This window comes from Rhinoderma darwinii, chromosome 1 (assembly GCF_050947455.1).
Source record: "Rhinoderma darwinii isolate aRhiDar2 chromosome 1, aRhiDar2.hap1, whole genome shotgun sequence".
Classification (NCBI taxonomy): domain Eukaryota; kingdom Metazoa; phylum Chordata; class Amphibia; order Anura; family Rhinodermatidae; genus Rhinoderma; species Rhinoderma darwinii.
In genome coordinates, this window is record NC_134687.1 from 25,475,708 (window position 1) to 25,493,840 (window position 18,133).

The following is an 18,133-nucleotide window of genomic DNA, read 5'->3' on the forward strand; positions in this document are numbered from 1 at the left end:
AATACTACCCATTTTTGGTCACTAGATGGAGCTATTTCCCAAAATTGCAGCATTGCAACATTGGGTTAAAAGCTCTCGCTCTAGTGAGCTCTCAGCATCCCCCCCTCCTTTATCCTGGCTAGTGCCGGGATAAACGAGGGGTTTGAACGGTGTAACCTCCTACACTGTGTGTCGCCATTTTTTGAGCTAACACACAGCGTAGTAGGTTTACATACAGTAGTAAACACGAACATACATTGAAATCTCTTACCTGCTCCTGCCGCCGCGGCTCCCTCCGGCCCGTCCGCTCCGTTTGCTGCCGCTGTTCCATGTGCACAAGTCCGGAAGCCGCGACCGGAAGTAGTAATATTACTGTCCGGCCGCGACTTCCGGTCCACAGGAAAATGGCGCCGGACGGCGCCAATTTCGAATAGGACTGTGTGGGAGCGGCGCATGCGCAGTTCCCACACAGACGCCGTACACGGCAGTCAATGGGACGGGAGCCGTTCGCAGTCCCTATGGGACTGTGGCTGCCGTATTCCATGTCTGTGTGTGTCGTTAATCGACACACACAGTAATGGAAACAAAAATGGCAGCCCCCATAGAGAAGTAAATCAAGTAAAAACGTAAAAAGTACAACACAGCAACATACATTAATAAAATTTATTGATCTATCACACTAAAACACATAACATATTAAAAAAAAAGTTGGTCGTGACACTGTTCCTTTAAGGTCGCAGTCTCCCCTGGAGGTGTGGGTTCAAATCCCACTTCTGACAACACATCTTTTCTTAAACATGCTTCAATGTCATTCCGTCAGCACTGCTGAAAAAATAGTAAAAAAAACGCCCCAAAATGTTAGACTCTTCAGATGACTGGCTTGGCATCCAATCTTGAAAAATTGCGCTTTTGTGTAGGATAGGGTGACCGAGCAGTCTCTCGTGAAGGCGTGGATTTAAATCCCACTTTTGAACACTCATATTTTCTTTAGCATATTTAAATGTGAGACCTTTCACTCATGGAGTAATGAGTCATTCTCCTTGAGCTCCTCCGCTATCCCGGTAGAATTCTGGCCAACTGCCTGTAAAGACATCTACAGACTCACCACCAGACCTTGAGACAAGTCTGCATCCAGTACAATGAGTGATAATGCAGCAAAGCTGTCCCACCAACCTCTATGCAGCTGAGCAGGGCAAACGGAGGAGTTCTATTACTGATAGCATTAAGCCGCTGCAACCATGTGAAGTAGTAGCAATATTCAAGACACACGGCCACATCCTGGGCCTAGCTCCACTATTGTGCACTCTATAGCCGCAAGAGACCATCCCGAGCCACTTATATACATGTGGCTTTGTATCAGATGAGTTTGGAGCCAAAGAAATTCTACCCCTTGTAAAACTGTCAGAGAAACCCCTACATGACGAACACCTGCAGCCCCAACCATTTACGCGGCTTAATCTAAATTCTGATAAAGAGAAGTGCTCCACTTCATACACTCAGGTGCAGTAGATAGCTTTTGAGTACCACAACTTTCACAAAACCCCTTTCTGACAACTTTTTTAACCTTGACCATATTCTCTACCTACTCTGAGTTCTCATGATCCCCATATCTCTGGCCAGACCCTAAATATAAGTAAACTATGTAAAACAATACAGATTCCTCTGCTTACTTGAGTGAATGTTATAGAGAATGGAACTCCACTAAACTACTGCTGGGTACCTCCCAGGGTAGTTTTTCTGTATTTTCAGGTTAAAGCAAGAAAAAGGGTCCTTCAGGACCTCTTTTTTACAGCACTGTTAATCATAAACCAATAACTACAAGATGGAAATGGACAAGGAACAGTACTAATCTTTCTATTATGAATTCCCAAAAACTGGACTCTCAGCATGACTTTTTTTTCCTTCCGTTTCTGAAAGGCTTGGCTTTTCTACAAGTCAGGATGGCCGAGCGGTCTAAGGCGCTGCGTTAAGGTCGCAGTCTCCCCTGGAGGCGTGGGTTCAAATCCCACTTCTGACAACACATCTTTTCTTAAACAAGCTTCAATGTCATTCCGTTAGCACTGCTGAAAAAATAGTAAAAAAAAACGCCCCAAAATGTTAGACTCTTCAGATGACTGGCTTGGCATCCAATCTTGAAAAATTGCGCTTTTGTGTAGGATAGGGTGACCGAGCAGTCTCTCGTGAAGGCGTGGATTTAAATCCCACTTTTGAACACTCATATTTTCTTTAGCATATTTAAATGTGAGACCTTTCACTCATGGAGTAATGAGTCATTCTCCTTGAGCTCCTCCGCTATCCCGGTAGAATTCTGGCCAACTGCCTGTAAAGACATCTACAGACTCACCACCAGACCTTGAGACAAGTCTGCATCCAGTACAATGAGTGATAGTGCAGCAAAGCTGTCCCACCAACCTCTATGCAGCTGAGCACGGCAAACGGAGGAGTTCTATTACTGATAGCATTAAGCCGCTGCAACCATGTGAAGTAGTAGCAATATTCAAGACACACGGCCACATCCTGGGCCTAGCTCCACTATTGTGCACTCTATAGCCGCAAGTGACCAGCCCGAGCCACTTATATACATGTGGCTTTGTATCAGATGAGTTTGGAGCCAAAGAAATTCTACGCCTTGTAAAACTGTCAGAGAAACCCCTACATGACGAACACCTGCAGCCCCAACCATTTACGCGGCTTAATCTAAATTCTGATAAAGAGAAGTGCTCCACTCCATACACTCAGGTGCAGTAGATAGCTTTTCAGTACCACAACCTTCACAAAACCCCTTTCTGACAACTTTTTTAACCTTGACCATATTCTCTACCTACTCTGAGTACTCATGATCCCCATATCTCTGGCCAGACCCTAAATATAAGTAAACTATGTAAAACAATACAGATTCCTCTGCTTATTTGAGTGAATGTTATAGAGAATGGAACTCCACTAATCTACTGCTGGGTACCTCCCAGGGTAGTTTTTCTGTATTTTCAGGTTAAAGCAAGAAAAAGGGTCCTTCAGGACCTCTTTTTTACAGTACTGTTAATTATAAACCAATAACTACAAGATGGAAATGGACAAGGAACAGTTCTAATCTTTCTATTATAAATTCCCAAAAACTGGACTCTCAGCATGACTTTTTTTGCTTCCGTTTCTGAAAAGCTTGCCTTTTCTACAAGTCAGGATGGCCGAGCGGTCTAAGGCGCTGCGTTAAGGTCGCAGTCTCCCCTGGAGGCGTGGGTTCAAATCCCACTTCTGACAACACATCTTTTCTTAAACATGCTTCAATGTCATTCCGTCAGCACTGCTGAAAAAATAGTAAAAAAAACGCCCCAAAATGTTAGACTCTTAAGATGACTGGCTTGGCATCCAATCTTGAAAAATTGCGCTTTTGTGTAGGATAGGTTGACCGAGCATTCTCTCGTGAAGGCGTGGATTATAATCCCACTTTTGAACACTCATATTTTCTTTAGCTTATTTAAATGTGAGACCTTTCACTCATGGAGTAATGAGTCATTCTCCTTGAGCTCCTCCGCTATCCCGGTAGAATTCTGGCCAACTGCCTGTAAAGACATCTACAGACTCACCACCAGACCTTGAGACAAGTCTGCATCCAGTACAATGAGTGATAGTGCAGCAAAGCTGTCCCACCAACCTCTATGCAGCTGAGCACGGCAAACGGAGGAGTTCTATTACTGATAGCATTAAGCCGCTGCAACCATGTGAAGTAGTAGCAATATTCAAGACACACGGCCTCTTTCTGGGCCTAGCTCCACTATTGTGCACTCTATAGCCGCAAGAGACCAGCCCGAGCCACTTATATACATGTGGCTTTGCATCAGATGAGTTTGGAGCCAAAGAAATTCTACGCCTTGTAAAACTGTCAGAGAAACCCCTACATGACAAACACCTGCAGCCCCAACCATTTACGCGGCTTAATCTAAATTCTGATAAAGAGAAGTGCTCCACTCCATACACTCAGGTGCAGTAGATAGCTTTTCAGTACCACAACTTTCACAAAACCCCTTTCTGACAACTTTTTTAACCTTGACCATATTCTCTACCTACTCTGAGTACTCATGATCCCCATATCTCTGGCCAGACCCTAAATATAAGTAAACTATGTAAAACAATACAGATTCCTCTGCTTACTTGAGCGAATGTTATAGAGAATGGAACTCCACTAAACTACTGCTGGGTACCTCCCAGGGTAGTTTTTCTGTATTTTCAGGTTAAAGCAAGAAAAAGGGTCCTTCAGGACCTCTTTTTTACAGTACTGTTAATTATAAACCAATAACTACAAGATGGAAATGGACAAGGAACAGTTCTAATCTTTCTATTATAAATTCCCAAAAACTGGACTCTCAGCATGACTTTTTTTGCTTCCGTTTCTGAAAAGCTTGCCTTTTCTACAAGTCAGGATGGCCGAGCGGTCTAAGGTGCTGCGTTAAGGTCGCAGACTCTGCCTGCAAAAAACTCTGTGTGAACAGGCCCTAAGCCTGGATTCACACATACAGATTTTTATGCCGTTTTTTTGTGCAAAAAACACACAGAAGAAGATCTAAAAAGAAGAAAAAGTATAAAGGAAAGACTGATACTTCTCCTTTTTGTATCCATTCCTGTACTTGGCTGTAAAAAATTCCTGAGTGAAAAAACTGCATGTGTGAATCCAGCCTCATACAGCGACCTCCACATAAAAAAGTTATGACTGTGCGCATACCTCCATCGTGTACAGGCTAGGGTGAATTACCTCAATGCTACAAATAATTTGACTGACACCAACTGAACTTTTAAACGTGGGTTGACACGAGGGTCGGCCACAGCTTTATTTATTATTCCAATATTTCCAAAATAAACCCATTTACCGCTTATACCCGTATGCCAGCCCGCCTAAGGCAGGGCATGTAGGTCACTTCTTTTGATAACAAAATACCGCCACGAGGAGGATGCGCATCCTCAATTGCGCATACCTCCTCCTCCACGACCCCCGGTCAACCTGAACAAAGCCTCCTCCATTCCATCCTGGAGTCCTGACAAAAAGATGTCCAACCCAATATTGGTGAGGTGCACCCCATCCTGCAGCAGTAAACACCTGTTATCCCCTTCTAATTGCCTAATCACCACCCCACCACCGGCTCTGACGTACCTGGAGACACTGGTGTTTAACAGGCGCCTCCCCCCTCTCAATGGCATTAAGATCACGTGAACCTTGCCACTCCGCCCGGGGAATCACTTCGGACCAAACCAGTAGCAACTGTGAGAAAAACGACGTGAACCTTTCTAGATCCGACTGAATTAACACTATCAGTTCACCTAAATGGACGGAACACAAGTCGTTCCCTCCAACATGGATCACCAGCACCGTAGGTGTAGCTCGCTGCCTGCTGATAGCTACCACTTCAGGCAATACCTCCAGCCATCTCAAGCCACGAACTCCTCTCCAATGAACATCAGCTCCCAACACACCAGGCAAGAGACCTCCCGGTCGTATGGAAGCCCTTCGTACCGCCCAAAAAACATATGAGTGCCCGAGGATCCATATTGCAGGGCGAGAAGCTGTAATTAAGAAACAACATTAATGCAAAACCAAATCCGGACAAATATAGCCAGCAAAACATTCAGAGTGCCAACGCCCAATGCGGCGGACCTCGCCGTCGGGTAGGCCCAATTCGCTAGCTGTAGTAGCAGCCCCGATGCGAAACTAATGAGTTCCAAACTCCTTTGGGGGGAAACCCGCACTGGACAGAGCGGACCTGAAAACCGCTGAAAACTGAAACCTGGTGAGGGGTTTTCCATCTAAATGAGATAGAAATTGGGAACCAGACAAGTGGGACTGTGAATACTGAGCAATAGTCTGAACTGGGCAGGCCGGCCCGGGTACGGGCCGCAGGGATACCCAACAGCCTTTGCCAAAAACGTCCATCTTGGATTTCCTTATGCGGAAACGGATGCTAGAGCTGGATAAGACAATATTGTTAACTAATAAACCCCCAGGGCGAGTAGCCGACATGGCACCTAATTCGGAAATGCGTAGGCACCAGCGGCTTCAAATACCTGTTTGCTGCATTGCAATGGCATTTTAGCAGCTGCTCTCCTAATCCTATTAATTTGTCTGGCAGAAACCTTCCTCATTATGCCTTTATCTGAACGATCCCGTCTGTGCTCTGAATCAGCCACAAATCTTTTCACAGTAAGATGATCACGCTTAAGTTTTCTTGAAATATCCAATGTTTTCATACCTTGTCCGAGGTATTGCACTATTTATGCTTTTCGGCAGCAGAGAGATCCTTTTTCTTCCCATATTGCTTGAAACCTGTGGCTGCTTAATAATGTGGAACGTCCTTCTTAAGTAGTATTCCTTTGATTGGGCACACCTGGCAAACTAATTATCACAGGTGTCTGAGATTGATTAAAATGATCCAAAGAGCCCTAAGACACAATACCATCCATGAGTTTCATTGAAAAACTAATAATTAAATGTTTGACACTTAAATCCAATGTGCATAATAATTTGGAACACGGTGTAGAACACATTACATGTCTCCTGGGTTTATATATCTCATACATTATGTAGAGCACTGAATGTGCTTTCATGGTTGCAGTTACTCCAAGCCTTACTCATGATACTTCCAAAACACATATATGTTTATTTATTATCCAACTATTGACAACTGTCTGGCCTCATCTGCTTCACACTGTGGTAATCATCTTTGATTTTAATGTGTGTGTTTTCTATATTTTGTACCAATAAAATTATATATTTTATCAGTATAAGCATGGTTTTGACTATTTTTAGGTTTTTATTCTGCAACACATAGCACGTTCTCTGTTGCGAGTCGTGTCCAACTTTTCCCTGGGACCCTTTCTGACCTAAGAAACATATACTATACAAGGAAGGACAAAATTAATAAATGAAAAAAGGTTAGTTTGTCCTACCATGCTTCCTAGACGATCCCATGCTGTTTAAAGTACCGGACTGGAGGATCTTGCTGGGTCTAATCTCTCCTGGAGCTTCCATACTGGTTGCTTGGTTGGAGAAGGAGCCATTTTGGTTCAGGTCTAAAGTAGGCCTAGGATTGGCAGGGGAGGCTAACAGGCTATGATGCGCTGTAGCCCCTCCTCCCCAACTGGGCCGACAGAACACCGCTTCCTGGGAAATCCACGCATCACTTCCGCCAGAAGTGGTCAATGCAGTGAGCCGGAAGTGGCCGAATGCTAGGCCATGAGTCCTGGCTCCTTCTCTGTAAACTGAAGCCGGGCCTGACCCCAGGAGACCTTATCCGCGGTGGGTGCTTATCACCTCCATAGAGGGAAGCGGTGACTGGGAGAGGAGGGGGATACGAGCCCCTGACTTAAGGTTGCTCCCTAGGAGTCTTACACCTTCAGAATACCTCCAAGAACACAGGTGATTACCGGCTGGAGGGTCTGCAATCCTGGGTCTTGATCCACAGGCCAATCCCATCCAGAGGACAGGAAACCGGACTGGGTGTGTGGAGAGGTGTGTCCTTCTTTATATCATCAGGCTGTTAAAACAACGGCCGTCACACGGACGAATATATTTTAATGGGGCTGTTCACACGACCTTGTTTCAACAGACAGTGTGAAGGGTCCGTTGAAAAATAGAACATGTCCTTTTTTTTTAAATTTTCACAGATCACTCGATAGACTCAAGTCTATGGGTAATCAGTGAAAACAGGACCCGCACAGGTGCAACTCTGACGTGAAAAACGGCCGGTTTTCACATGTGAGTTTGCACTAGTTCGTGTGAATTTGGCCTTAGCGTGAACCAAGGGAGTTTTATAACTATGCAGTTAATCATTGTATGGACTCACCATTTATATTACTGGACTCCTGCTTGTTGTTAGTGAGTGGAAACTGTCCAAAACCTGTACCAATTGTATCAAGTCCACACAATCCTCTCCCGTCCTTCAATATTTTTTTTTTACTAATTAAAACCAGATACGTAAACTATTTTTTTTCTCATCGGTTTATATTGTTTGATTGCAGAAAAAAATGTATTCCCTTTTCTGCACATTTATGGCGGCAGCCATCTTGCCTGATCCGAGGTTAACAGCATTTAGACATATGCTTTACAGCAGCCACATGGACCAAAGTAACTTGTGAACAGGAGGCGACCCATTGACTTCTGAGGAAGTTTTCTAGGCATGCTCTGCGAGCTTTGCAGAGGTCATTGTGCAGGAAGGGGGAGGAGGGGTGTCCATCACCTATTACCAATGATGGATCCTGTGTTATCTATATATAGCTGTTACTGTTCATTGTAGTCCTGCCTGTGATAATAATGAGATGACTGCGAAGAACTGATCTCTACAGAACAGGAAGTGTCAGTCTTTTGTGAGGCTCAGTGGCCAGAGTGAAAACGGCAAGATTCCCTTTAAGGGACCTTTTAGGCTATGTTCACACAGAGTTTTTTGCAGGAGGAAAATTCTGCTCCAGACATTTTTTGCACAGTGGTTTGACAAAAACTCGTCAAAACACTCGTCGAGGCGTTTTCTTCCTGTTTCTGACTGATTGAAATGGGGTTTTGGAGGCGGAAACCGCCTCAAGATGGGTCATGTCGTTTCTTTTTACCGCGACGTGGTTTTTCCGCTCGCGGTAAAAAAACTCGTCCGCCTCCCATTGAAATCAATGGAAGGCATTTTTGGGCGGTTTTTGCGGAGCGTTTTCCGCGCCAAAAAACCCGTAAAAAAACTCAGTGTGAACAGGGCCTTAGACGGAAAGCTAGATTGCTAAAATGCTGATATTAACAAGTTGTTAACATTCACAAGGCGTTATTTATAAATCGGGTGTTTTTGTACTGCTGACAATCAATGATTTTTAAGTCATCATACAAAATGCGATCAATGACGAGCGAACCATCGCTGATCGGTTACACTGGCCAACGAATTGGTACGTTAGATGGAACGATGATTAAAAGGATTATCAGCCCGTGTAAAAGGCCCTTTAGGTTGGCTTCACACTTGTTTTATTTAATATTTATTCTGCCAAATCTTAATCAGTTCTGTCATGATCACATTTTTATCTTCTTTGAGAATAAAGGGGAGAACATTTTGATAAATATAATTGTGAAGACCCGCTCCAAAAAGATATTTGCAGTGAGACAGACCAGCTTTGTCGGTTTGTGTTCGGGGGAGGGCACAGTTCATCTTGGCTCGGACTATTGATTCTGGCATTGCCCTCTAGTTTGTTTTCATCCATTAATGGTAATAATGAATTGACAGCTGCTGCTAATGGCACTTCTTGTCCTCTTCCAGCAGGTAATAAGGCAGAATGATACATCTCTGAGCTCAGTAGTGACATCTACAGAAAAAGCACTTACTCGAGCTACGTTTCCAGAGCCCTTACCCGTATATCTTATGCTGCATATTTGTATAGGAGACCTGACAGATCTGCTTTATACTGGAGATATGTGACAAAGTAGTTATCATCGGGCCAGGGATATTTCTGGAGCTTGCAGAATTGTGAACGCAGCTCTGGAGTATAATACTGACTGTCAGTGTGTTTGGTGCAAATTTCAAATCAGTTTTTATTAAAAATATTTTTACTTTTTGAGATACAGCTGCTTTGTATCCTGTATACAGAGCAACTGTATTGTTGGCTGCGACCTGTACCCGCCAGGTCCGCGGGACAGACTGGTTCAGTGAAAGCGGGTAAAACACAGGATCCACCTGTTACCCATCACATCTAATTTCATAACTTAGATGTGATCGATTACAGGTGGATCCTGCGTGTCAGGCACATGCAGGACCCGCTGACACTGAACCAGTCAGTCCTGCTGAACTGACGGATTCAGGTCTTCGAGGACGATACACCTGCTCTGTATACAGGATACAGAGCAGATGTATCTCAAAAAGTAAAAATTATTTTTTAATAAAAACAATTTGAAAGTTTCACCAAATACACTGACACTTGTTTAAAAAAAAAAAAATCCTTAATGTAATGTTTTTACAAAGTGACAATTTGCTTTTATGTAGATTCATTCTATAGGTGAAACTGTGTACATAGGTAACATACGCTTTAAGCTGAGCACTATAAAATAAAAGAGAAATGAAACTTCTGGAACAATTTATTGTAAATACCCCCAAAGAGCAGATAATGAATGCACTTAAAAAAAGACGACATTTTGTGAAGATTGTTTTCCTTTATACTTGGTCTCTGGAACCTCAGTCTTTGTGGTTTCAGAGTTCTAGTGAGTAATGCCATCTTCATCATGGTCGCTGTCACTGCTGCTAGTGCTACTGCTGCTGGTGCCGCTGCTCTGGGTAAGATCTTGTAAAGTTATCCTATAAAGAAAACAATATGGGTCATTCAGGGTGGAGAGAATAGAGCCGTAGATCACATAGAATGCACTTCCCTTGACTGCCTCCCACATGGTTCAGGTGACTATCCAACACCATCCCTCGGGAGGAGGGGGTGAGCAAGCAAAACGCAGGTAAAAAACTCCAAAAACAGTTGTCAAAAAAATTTGGTATTGAAAGCCAAAACAGAAAATGATCATACAAATTAATGTCCATCTCATTACCGAGCAAATTGACACGGCTGTGATTTTCTACATAGATTTTACATCTCGAATTGCAATCAATGTCACATCTGTTGCTCTTTAGCCTCATGCACACGGAAGAACCGCGCACGCGGAGGCTATATAGAGGTACGTGGAGCCCGGGTGGCTCTGTACTGTGGTGGAGTTGCCCCTCCATATCCCGCTGTATGGTACTGTGGTTTTTCTGCCCTACAAGCAATGCTTGTAAATCACAGACATACACCGATACCGTAGGACCCCATTGAAGTCTATGGACTCTGTATTATGGATCCGCGCAACCTTATGGTTATATGTAGACATAATACACTTGTGTGCACTGGCACTTCTGCTAAGAGTTCGCACTTTCCAAGAGGTTGGAAACATCCACAAAAGCAGTCTGTTGTTCGTGAAAGACGCATTCCCCTTTGTAAAATGTTTTGTTACTGAAAACAATGGAATCAGTTTAGATACCTTAGTGGTAATAGGGATTAATGGGTGATGGAACGAAAATCTAAAACCTCATGCACACGGCACGGAGGCCATATGGCAGCGCGCCAAAGCAATGTCACGATCCGTCGGTTGCGGTTTGTATTGAGCTTATCAGCCCTAGAAGGAATGCAAAGTGGAAACACATCCTTCGCACATGACTATTCAATAGAGAAGTTATCAGGGACAGGAGACGTCCTCCTGAAACCACCTTTTCAATTCCAGTTTATCAAGAAGGGTTCATAGCAACAACTTTGCTAAAGTGAAACGGATGTCAGAGACAGTAAGGCTATGTTCACACGACCAGGTGTCAAATAAGCCGTTTTTCATGGCCGATTTGCACCAGTGCGTGACTTGTTTTCACGGATCCCTCATAGTCTTGAGTCTATTGAGGGATCTGGGAAAAATAAGACATGTCCTATTTTTCCCGGCCCGTTCACACGGTCCATTAAAGAAACTGGCGTGTGAAAAGCCTCATAGACATGCATTAAATTGTAATGCAACCATGTGACGGCCATTAAAAAAAACAAAAACTATCCCGGTTGTCTGAATAAGCCATTAGGCTCCCATCCCGGCTGACACACAACAGACCCGTTAGGTGATTAACGACACACGTGAAATTTACCTCTGTTCTTCTGTCAGGGTGAAGTCATTCAGAACCCGCTGAGCAATCTGTGCCGTATCCGTCAAACTGAAGCTGACCGCCAGCTGCACCAGATCTACAGCCACCGCTCTATTCCTTGCAGCTTTAGCGCCATCTAAAAGCTCTGTGATTACATTAGACCTGGAACACGAAATGACAGAAATAAGAACTTTAATAGAACTTTCAGGTCCCGGCACAGAACGGGTAGATCAGGTCCATCCAAAGATCTTTCTCAACTCACTTTTGTGCATGTGACTTATGGCATATTTAAAGGACAGCTACTCTTTACATGCAAAAGTATAGGTAGAGCTAGTGTAATATCTTGTTAAAGATAAATGCCTCTCTCCACTTATCAGACACCTATTTCCACCTATACCTGGCTAATCTGTCTGTAACTGTTCAGAGTCTCTGCACTCACTGGAAAAAAAATAATTATGAGGCATAAAAGTGGTCGGAGCTTCTCACCAACAGATCAGCTTACACAGAGCAGAGCTGCAAAAAGATTGTGTAACGGCCTGTTCACAGCGTTCAGCTGCAATATTGACTCCGTCGCAAAAACGGAAACCTGCCGGAACGGTGACAAAACGGAAACCATTAGCAATGTTTCCGTCACCATTGATATCAATGGTGATGCAAACGGAAGCTGTGGTTTCCGTTTGACTTTCCGTTGCTGGGTTCCACGATGGAAACCTCTGACGGATCCCCTCAACGGAAAGCCAACGCTGATGTGAACTCTAATAGAGGGTGGAGGAAGGGCGGGAAATACTGAACTTGAACTCACCTGGGTACCAGATGCTTCGTTTTGAAAGATTTAATAATTTTCCTGTTAAAAATAGAAATAAATAAGTGTATATAAAAGGTTCAAGTACAAAGTAGTTTATTTTTCGTCCTTCAAGATAGAACTTCACTCATATTAAAACTGATAAAATACAAAATAGATCTGAGTATTCACCACATGATTAAAATAACGCAAGAACCGGACTGTAAAAAGTTCCCTCTTTATGTTACTTATTATTTATTGACAGGAACACTCAAGACAGAACTGGAGTTCTACCTAGTACAGCGCCTGACGCAGGGATTCTCTAGTTGAGGTTTATGGATTCTCTACTTGAGGTTTATGGATTCTCGTCCTGCATTAGGCAGAGCAGATCTGCACGCCCCCTATTTTCCGTTATGGGACTGTCTAACGGCCCCTCTCTCAGCTCCAGTATCTAATAGCTGTTCACACCACAAGTTTTGCATTCAGTCCCGTTTCTTTTCTATTATGCACTACCCTCTGAAGATATAGATATATATATATATATATATCTATGTCCTACTGCTTATAATAAACTGCTCAATAAGCGTATATACAGAATTACAATTGTTGGCAGCAATCTGAAAATACAGCAGAACAACTGCAAGGAATTTGCCTCAATGTGTAAATTACATTTTCTAATCTAGAATTAAAAATGAAGTTTATTCGGTTCATTCGCTTGCAGGCTGCACACTCCATTCATTTAAGTATGGGGCAGAGTAGGAGACCTGAATTATAGCAGCTCGTCACCTCCTCCCTGTTGAGGTCAGTTACATAAGCGGATACATAGCGAACATAACTTGTATATCCCAAACAGGGAATTACAAGCGGTTTATCTCTATCTGTAGAGGGAACTTGCTAGCTAATCAAGTCCTGTGATTACAGCAGCCTCTGCGCTAAGTTAAGCAGGGAGTCTGTCTCTCTCTGTAGTTTCAGGGGTGTAACCACACAAGTTTGGGAGGCACCTGCAATGTGTGCTAGCAGGCTTGTAGACAGGGACCTGGACCATGGATGCAGCTTCACTGTATCTGTAACATGGCAGACCATGATAACTTACTTGATAACCCCTTGAAAAAGCTGATGGCGAAACGTACGTCGGGGTGTCTTGGTGTGGTCTGTGGTTGACTCATTTAGGGGCAGACATGCAGAATATGGGTTGGTATTTGACATGGATCTGACCCCGATTTTATATCTTGGATCAGTCTCTCGGACACTGTCATTTGTATTTTTAGTCCAGTGTGTACATATTTAGTATACCGGTAACTGTTGAGGTATTCTTGTACAGTATTGTCAATACCTTGACAATACACTGTTTGATTCCATGGATGTAGAATGATACATTTGTTGCTCCTAGAGACCACGACCACATTTTTATTATGTGTTGTTTTATATTGTATGTGATGGTCTATGTATGTTTTTAAATATTTTCCAAATAAAGATATTTTTTTGATATTGGTTAGTGCTTTACTTGTACTATGGTTATTTACACTTCTAGTATTGTTGTCTATATAGGTCTTCATAGGTATTCTCAATGATAACTTACTGTTCGTGAATTAGGAAGCCGGAGAGGTCAGCAGCTCATATGGCTGAGTTTTACGCTGGCTTCACACGGGCGTATTTGGCCTGTATATCACCGTATGTCGGCAGTATTTCCCGGACCGAACACAGTTCAGGGAGGCGGACTCCTAGCATCATAGTTATCTACGATGCTAGGAGTCCATGCCTCCCCGCAAGAATACGGTCCCGTACTGTAATCATGTTTTCAGTATGGGAAAGTATTTACGCGAGGAGGGAGGCAGGTATAGATAACTATAATATTTGGACCCCGCCTCTCCTGAACTGTGTTCGGTCCAAGAAATACTGCCGATATACGGTCCGTCTATCACGAACTGAACACGGACTTGTGTAACCAGACTTAAAGGGAAAGACTTTACAAAGTGTTGTACACGAAGGATCTAAGAGCACGGTGAAGTTTTGCATTTTCACTGGAGGTTTCTTTAATTTGGGATTTGAATTGTGTTTTTCTAATATTGAAGAAGTTCATGATGATAAAAAGGATGAGCAAATATTTTAAATTCCTGGAAGACGCATTCAAAATGAGTGTAGACTAGAACTGCACAGGCAGGAATCTTACCAGGCTTCCTCCAATCTACCGGCTCTGGTTAGAAGTACTGCCATATTACCAAAGGCAGACGCAGATTCCTTCATTGGATTTTTAGAATTCTCACTGGACTCATACATAGACTTTATTGATGTGGCAGTGTCAGCGAAGGCAGCTTGGAGCTGTGGGAGGAACAACTGAATAAATAACTGAAGATACTCATTCATTACACACATTGTGGTCACACTTCCCAAGAAGATATTAGTATCTACCCATTACTAGAATCTGCATTCGTTATATTTACAGAGTCACAAACTTACCTTGTCTGCATCATTCCCGGTCAATAAGCCTTATGGCAAGGCAGGAATGCCAGACGGTGCGCGGGCAAAGTTTATGGGCAATCAGAATCAAAGGCATCATATTTAACCAGTTCATGTCCGGGCTATTTTGAGCCTTCAGGACCAGACACCGTTTAGCCATTTTTAGCACGCGTTAGTTAAATGGCTATAACTTTTTTTTTTGTTGGGCTAACGACGTGATTTTTGCGATGCTTTTTCCGTAGACAATGCAGGTTTCTTTTTTTTTTAATCATTTTTATACACATCCTTATTGCTATTTTAGAATTTTTAGGCTTACATTTTGAAAATAATAGTAAGAAAATAAGCTTTTATACTTTTCAGCTATTTTTTTTGGGTAATAACATAGTTTTATCCTAAAATAGACCTTTTATTTGTGATCGCCATTGTCTACCGTAAATTTTAATAGGCAGGCGGGCGGGTGGGGGGGGCTGAACGTTTTTTTAGGGGTGGGTATTTTAGGTGTATTTATTATTAATTGTTTTTGCACTTTACTTTAATTTTTTTTTTATTACTATGGTCTGTCCCTCAAAGGTCAAAAAAGACTTTTGGGTGACTTTATATATCTTTTTCCACTGTATCACAGCAGCTCCAGTTACAGGGGAAATCGTCCCTCTCATAGTGACTATTGTCACTAATAGGGCTGTGCTGAGTCTAGTAAGACCCAGCAGCAGCCTGCCACTAACGGCACCCGGCGATCATGTGACCAGTCACATGATCACCGGGAGGAATAGAGACAGCGGCGCGGCCGCTGACTCTATTCCTATACACAGCGCTCATTGAGCGAAAGCTGCTTCTGTCTTCTCCTCAGGGTCCCCAGCAGTCACTGACTGCCGGAGACCCGACATTCAGCTGCCTGATTGCTCGGGCAAGTTAAAACCCGCGGCGTAAATAGTCTATGGCGCGGGTTTTAAGGACCCTGACCGCAGGCCGTAAATACACAGCCAGCGGTCGGGAACCAGTTAAAACGCCAATACACTGGCTTTAGTGCTAATTATAAGGTTCTTACCCTCCCTAGTCCTGCTGCACTGTGTTTTGACTCTAGATTCACCCAGCTTTTTTGACCCGCCTCTGCTACATCACCATTACTGACCCTCAGCTCGTCTGACTACCATCTAACACTTATTCCTTACTGCACCACACAGGAGAGCTGACAGATCCTCTATACTACACCACACAGGAGAGCTGACAGCTCCTCTATACTACACCACACAGGAGAGCTGACAGATCCTCTATACTACACCACACAGGAGAGCTGACAGATCCTCTATACTACACCACACAGGAGAGCTGACAGATCCTCTATACTACACCACACAGGAGAGCTGACAGATCCTCTATACTACACCACGCAGGAGAGCTGACAGATCCTCTATACTACACCACGCAGGAGAGCTGACAGATCCTCTATACTACACCACACAGGAGAGCTGACAGATCCTCTATACTACACCACACAGGAGAGCTGACAGATCCTCTATACTACACCACACAGGAGAGCTGACAGCTCCTCTATACTACACCACACAGGAGACCGGACAGCTCCTCTATACTACACCACACAGGAGAGCGGACAGCTCCTCTATACTACACCACACAGGAGAGCGGACAGCTCCTCTATACTACACCACACAGGAGAACGGACAGCTCCTCTATACTACACCACACAGGAGAACGGACAGCTCCTCTATACTACACCACACAGGAGAACTGACAGCTCCTCTATACTACACCACAAAGGAGAGCTGACAGCTTCTCTATACTACACCACACAGGAGAGCGGACAGCTCCTCTATACTACACCACACAGGAGAGCTGACAGCTCCACTATACTACACCACACCACACAGGAGAGCTGACAGCTCCTCTATACTACACCACAAAGGGAAACTGACAGATCCTCTATACTACATCACACAGGAGAGCTGACAGATCCTCTATACTACACCACACAGGAGAGCTGACAGATCCTCTATACTACACCACACAGGAGAGCTGACAGCTCCTCTATACTACACCACACAGGAGAGCTGACAGATTATCTATACTACACCACACAGGAGAACTGACAGATCCTCTATACCACACCGGAGAGCTGACAGATCCTCTATACCACACCACACAGGAGAGCTGACAGATCCTCTATACTACACCACACAGGAGAGCTGACAGCTCCTCTATACTACACCACACAGGAGAGCTGACAGATCCTCTATACTACACCACACAGGAGAGCTGACAGATCCTCTATACTACACCACACAGGAGATCTGACAGATCCTCTATACTACACCACACCACACAGGAGAGCTGACAGATCCTCTATACTACACCACACAGGAGAACTGAGAGATCCTCTATACTACACCACACAGGAGAACTGACATATCCTGTATACTACACCACACAGGAGAGCTGACATATCCTGTATACTACACCACACAGGAGAGCTGCCAGATCCTCTATACTACACCACACAGGAGAGCTGATAGATCCTCTATACGACACAACACAGGAGAGCTGATCTATCCTCTATACTACACCACACAGGAGAGATGACAGCTCCTCTATACTACACCACACAGGAGCGCTGACAGATCCTCCATACTACACCACATAGGAGAGCTGACCTATCCTCTATACTACACCACACAGGAGAGCAGACAGCTCCTCTATACTACACCACACAGGAGAGCAGACAGCTCCTCTATACTACACCACACAGGAGCGCCGACAGCTCCTCTATACTACACCACACAGGAGAGCTGACCGCTCCTCTATACTACACCACACAGGAGAGCTGACAGCTCCTCTATACTACACCACACAGGAGAGCTGACAGATCCTCTATACTACACCACACAGGAGACCTGACAGCTCCTCTATACTACACCACACAGGAGAGCGGACAGCTCCTCTATACTACCCCACACAGGAGAACGGACAGCTCCTCTATACTACACCACACAGGAGAACTGACAGCTCCTCTATACTACACCACACAGGAGAACTGACAGCTCCTCTATACTACACCACAAAGGAGAGCTGACAGCTCCTCCATACTGCACCACACAGGAGAACTGACAGCTCCTCTATACTACACCACACAGGAGAGCTGACAGCTCCTCTATACTACACCACACAGGAGAGCTGACAGCTCCTCTATACTACACCACACAGGAGAACTGACAGCTCCACTATACTACACCACACAGGAGAGCTGACAGCTCCTCTATACTAC

The 18,133-nt window shown here is 44.1% G+C and overlaps 2 protein-coding genes and 2 non-coding genes across 4 annotated transcripts in view; 3 read left to right on the forward strand and 1 right to left on the reverse strand.

The window, feature by feature from the left end:
- Positions 1-18,133, forward strand: part of ST3GAL5 (ST3 beta-galactoside alpha-2,3-sialyltransferase 5) — a 439,220-nt gene that overhangs the window by 121,396 nt on the left and 299,691 nt on the right. The window lies entirely within an intron of this gene.
- Positions 1,914-1,996, forward strand: TRNAL-AAG (transfer RNA leucine (anticodon AAG)). The gene has a single exon. It is a non-coding gene; the product is annotated as a tRNA-Leu (tRNA).
- On the forward strand, positions 3,152-3,234 carry TRNAL-AAG (transfer RNA leucine (anticodon AAG)). The gene has a single exon. It is a non-coding gene; the product is annotated as a tRNA-Leu (tRNA).
- PTCD3 (pentatricopeptide repeat domain 3) overlaps positions 10,040-18,133 on the reverse strand; it is a 42,542-nt gene continuing 34,448 nt past the window's right edge. Inside the window, exons 21-24 of the mRNA XM_075856607.1 lie at positions 14,570-14,718; positions 12,421-12,462; positions 11,622-11,780; positions 10,040-10,274 (exon numbers count right to left, since the gene is read on the reverse strand). Coding sequence (XP_075712722.1) covers positions 10,178-10,274; positions 11,622-11,780; positions 12,421-12,462; positions 14,570-14,718 — 447 coding nt within the window. The 3' untranslated portion in view covers positions 10,040-10,177. The remainder of the gene's footprint in view (positions 10,275-11,621; positions 11,781-12,420; positions 12,463-14,569; positions 14,719-18,133) is intronic.